Consider the following 4,953-nt stretch of genomic DNA (forward strand, 5'->3'; position numbering starts at 1 on the left):
ATTTAATAATCGTTTGTTTAAGACACTTTTTTGATCGAACAATGGTTTACTAGTAACTGATTGCGTAATAAAGAATAAATAAATATGACTAAAGAGTGGAACGTAAATTAGAACCATACTGTATTTTGTTTTACAATTTCTATACTACACCTAAACAGTAAATTGAATACATAATGCCATCTAGTGGACTGAAACTTTGTGCGTGATAATAAAAAAAATCATTTCACACACTGCAATGTGTACATGGTAATCGTTGGACGCTTTAATGTCCAATTGAAATTTGTTCCTGTCTCTTTAAAAATGGACTCAACTTCTTATAATACATTTTCTGGCCTGAGGTGTTAAAATTCAAAATTTTATAAATTCTTAAATACAAATTAGTATACACATTTTCAAGATTTTCGAGATCCTGATATAACACATTATATCATGAACATTTTTTTTTAACTTTAAACGCTCATAAAAAAAAACAATTTTGATATTTTTTAATTTGGGTATGAACAATATAATATAAAATATAAATGATTATTTTATCATGCATAAATCGAAAAAAAATACTAATAAAAATTAGACAAATTCAACTGTCTATAAATATCAAAGAACAAGGAAAAATATATTTAATATTAAATAGAAAATGCTATTATAAAATGTAATATTTGCTAAAAAATGTAAGCCCGGCAGTTTTAAAATTTTGAATAGGTAATACAAATAATATTTAGTTATGTCAATAACTTACTGACATTGAAAAAAATGCCGGTATACCTATCTCTATTTTTTCACCAACCTTTTAAAAAGTATTGTGAATTTTATTTTTGATCTCCTTAAAGTACCAACTAGATCTAATTTTCTACCAGACACCACCCTTCTAATATTTATGATCGAAGCTTTTTTTCAACCATAATAAGCAGTGTCATTAGACACAATAAAAACACATAATTGTTAAACCAAAGCATTCGTTGCTGTGCTCAGAATCTAACAATTTTAACAGCGTTGAATTCTTGTTCCTTGGCAGTGTTAGGACTTATCTAGATAAATTTATCTAGATAATTATCTAGATGAAAATTCCATTATCTATTATCTTATCTAGATTAAAATCTACTGGTCATCTATTTTTTTATCTTAGATGAAAACTTCAGTTATCTATATCAATTTATCTAGATAATTTTTATACATAGGTATTTTTTAATATTTTCGTATACAAGTATACATTTTTACATTTTTGTTCAAAATCAAAAACCATAGCAGTATAATGTAACAGAATAGGTATATAGTACACATTTAAAGCAGTCACAAAGTATAAAATATATCTTGAATCTAATAGTTAATGGTCGTTGGCTGTTGTGTTATTTCCGTTTATTAATTTAATGTTTCTGCAGGTTATTATACATTTATACTTATTACTTATTAATTATTTCTGATCGACCGTGGCGATGTCCCATACTCCCGGGATTACCCGTAAAAACATACGGCTCTGTTTCGTACAAGACCCGCTTGCGTCACGCACTACTGCAGTTATAAATAGAGTCTTATCTAATATATAAGATTATATATATATGTAAATATAGTATACATTTTATATATCATATACTATGATCCACCAATAATATCCATCTATACATTTTATTGTTGGGTAATAATAATATACACAAATACACTACAGTTAACATAATAATATTATTATACCTACTTCAGAGTTTTGATTATCAGAACATTCAGAACGACAAAACACTGTCACAGTTTATTATAAAAGTATACAACGCGGACAGTAATTGTCATCAATTGTGATTTTCTTGTGTTCTTGTTGTTTTTACGTATTATTTTTATTTCGGTTTTTGACCAGCTTTATTTAAGTATGAAGCGATTTTTAACTTCAACATATATGGATGATTCTAAAAAATCCAGAAGTGTATCAACAGCAATTGATTTAGCTCAAGTAACTATAGACGACCCAGGTCAATTCGATGACGCTCGTGCACCAACAACAGAAGCGGATGGTTTTGAGGGAATAAAACATTCCTCAATTAATTTGTCTAACCATTACTTATTTGACGGCAAATTTTACGATATTGTGTCAAATATTGGAACAAAATTAATTGCAAAATGTGTACTTTGCCAAAAAACTTTACAAGGCCGAAATAATTCTTCTGGCAATTTTCTAAGTCATTTAAAGGTAAGTTCTTGATTTTATTATAACCATTTTAAGTAGGTATTAAAATTGAAACATTATTTTTAGTAGGTACTTTGGGTGGTCATTCTTCATCTTTAAAAATTAATGATGGATAAATTATATTAATTATAAAAAGATTCTGAGAACATTTTTATAAAAAAAAATATTTTATATAATGGGTTGTTGGGTATCAATACAAATAATATATAATTTAAATGCCTATCATTAGCTAATTTTGATTGGAATTACCAAAATACTTGGTCACTAATAATATAAAATATCTATAATATTGGTAGGTAAGGTATTATATATATATAATATATTTAATGTAAATAATGTAATGTACCTATGTATGTATACAAGAAAAATAATATAATTAGTATGTACCTTGACAAATTTTTATTATTTTTTCACTTTACAGCTGTCCTTTAAATTAATGAAAATATAAAAATTAACTTATAATAATTTATATATGGTAACCTACTATACCTATTGAAGTATAATATTAGCGTTAAAATAAATTTTAATTAATATTTCAGCTTAAACATGCATCAATATTATCAAAATTAGAAAAGTATAAAAATGAGAAGAAAAATGCAAAAAAGTCTAACCAGAGTAGTAGAGATGTGTCATTAGCATCTATGTTTCAGCCAAAATTACAGTTATCTCCTTCAAAGTCTTTATCAAAGTGTCATGTGAGTATACTATATAATAAGTATATAAATAAATTGTTCATTCAATCATATATTTTTATTTACAGATTATCAATTTAGTCTTTGATTATATCGTGCAAGAAATGAGGCCAATAATTACCTGTGAAAAACCAGCATTCAGGCAATTAATAATGGGTCTCACTGGTATATCAGATACATCATTTCTTCCAGACTCAAAAGTTATCAGCAAAGAATTGAAATTAAGGTACATGTCCTATGTTACAATGTTGACAAAATGTATTTCAGAGCAATCATTTATTTGTACAACAGCTGATATATGGTCATGTAATAATAAAAGCTATTTAGGCATGACCTGCCATTTCATTAATGAAAAAGATTTTAATAGACATTCGTATGTATTGGGTTGTAAGCGTATTAAAGGTAGTCACACATATTTGAATATTGCTGAGGTTATAAATAAAATTACTAAAATATTCAACATCAATAGTTCTAAAATTTCTCATTGTGTAACCGATAATGCATCAAATTTTGGTAAAGCTTTTAGAACATTTTCAATTCAGCCACAGTCAAATTCTTCCAACTCAAATAATTTAACAAATAACTGGTTTTGTAGTGATAACGATGAATCAAGTAATGAAGAAAATAATTTGGAGGTTGATGATACTTATGAAAATATTGATATTACAGAATTGTCAACTATATTTTCAAATCCAGATCTAATTAATTCTTCTGATAATGAAGATGAATTCTGCTTACCAGATCATCTAACATGTTCTGCTCATACTTTGAGTTTAATCGCGACTACTGATGTAAATAAAATTGAAGACAATTCTTATAAACAAATATCTAAGCCTGTATTTGAAAAATTATACTCTTTCTGGAATTTAGTCAGTAGGAGTTCTGTTGCATCAGACAAAATCTTTGATATATGTAACTGTAAATTTCCGGTGCCCATTATAACAAGGTGGAATTCACTATTTTTTGCAGTTAAAAAAGTCTTAACTCATAAAGATCAACTTTTAAATGCCTTTGAAGAATTAAAACTAAAGAAACTTAAAATATCCGAATGGAAGTTCCTCGAAGAATATTGCTTAGTGATGGAGCCTTTAGCTTTAGCCCTTGACAAGTTACAGGGTGAACAATCTTGTTTCTTAGGATTTGTTGCACCTACAATTATTGCTTTAAGGCTCAAGTTAATTCAGTTAACACATTTAATATATTGTAAAAAATTGGCTCATTTATTAATTGTTAGTCTCGAAAAAAGATTCATTTACTTATTTGACTTAGAACACCCAAAGAGTAAAGCTTTCATCTTGGCTTCCATCAGTCATCCCAAATTCAAACTTAGTTGGGCACCAGTAAGATACTTAAGTTTGTGTAAAAAATTATTCATTTCTGAGTGTGAAATATTAAATTCGATTGAAAGTACGACCTCTGGTTTTAACAATTCTGATGATGAAACTGATGGCAGTGATAGTGAATTCTATCAAATCCTTAATGAAAATACATGTTTTGAAGAGTCTACTGAATTTTCGCGTAGTGTAAAAAGTAATAATATATCAAGTGTACAGGCTCTTTCTTATTTAGAGTACAAAAAAAAAGATTTTGATATATTAAATAATTTTCCTGTTGTAAAAAAAGTATTTTTAAAGTATAATACTACATTGCCTTCGTCTGCTCCTGTTGAACGATTGTTCAGCAGTGGTATACAAATTTTAACTCCCAGGAGAAATAGATTACATGATAAAACATTTGAAATGCTACTCTGTTGTAGGTGTTTGAATTTAAAAGAATAATAGTATATTATAACTATAATTATAATTATATTTATATATTGTATTAAACTTACCTTCTATATATTAATTAATAATAAAAACTTTATTATTAACCATATAAAAAAAAATATTCGAATAATTATTATTTGTTTCAATAATGTTGTTGACTTTGTATAATCCTGTTGAGGTATGTTTTTCATTTTTTTATTATTAACAATGCTATTTTTAATTTCTATTTGTGTAAATGGAAAATTTAAAATTATTTAGTTTTGTTATATACTTTGGTCAAATTGTTGACTGAGTATCATATTGTTTATGTTTTGTTTTTTTTTTTTTG

The 4,953-nt window shown here is 26.5% G+C and overlaps 1 protein-coding gene across 1 annotated transcript; it reads left to right on the plus strand.

Annotated features, from left to right (window-relative positions):
• The first annotated feature begins 1,204 nt into the window (after positions 1–1,204).
• LOC115034706 lies at positions 1,205–4,645 on the plus strand. The gene is made up of 3 exons (XM_029492074.1): positions 1,205–2,170; positions 2,707–2,862; positions 2,928–4,645. The coding sequence occupies exons 1-3, from the start codon at positions 1,853–1,855 to the stop codon at positions 4,635–4,637; spliced, it is 2,184 nt and encodes a 727-aa protein (XP_029347934.1). The 5' UTR covers positions 1,205–1,852; the 3' UTR covers positions 4,638–4,645.
• The last annotated feature ends 308 nt before the right edge of the window (positions 4,646–4,953 follow it).

This window comes from Acyrthosiphon pisum, unplaced genomic scaffold (genome assembly GCF_005508785.2).
Source record: "Acyrthosiphon pisum isolate AL4f unplaced genomic scaffold, pea_aphid_22Mar2018_4r6ur Scaffold_20746;HRSCAF=22013, whole genome shotgun sequence".
Lineage (NCBI taxonomy): Eukaryota > Metazoa > Arthropoda > Insecta > Hemiptera > Aphididae > Acyrthosiphon > Acyrthosiphon pisum.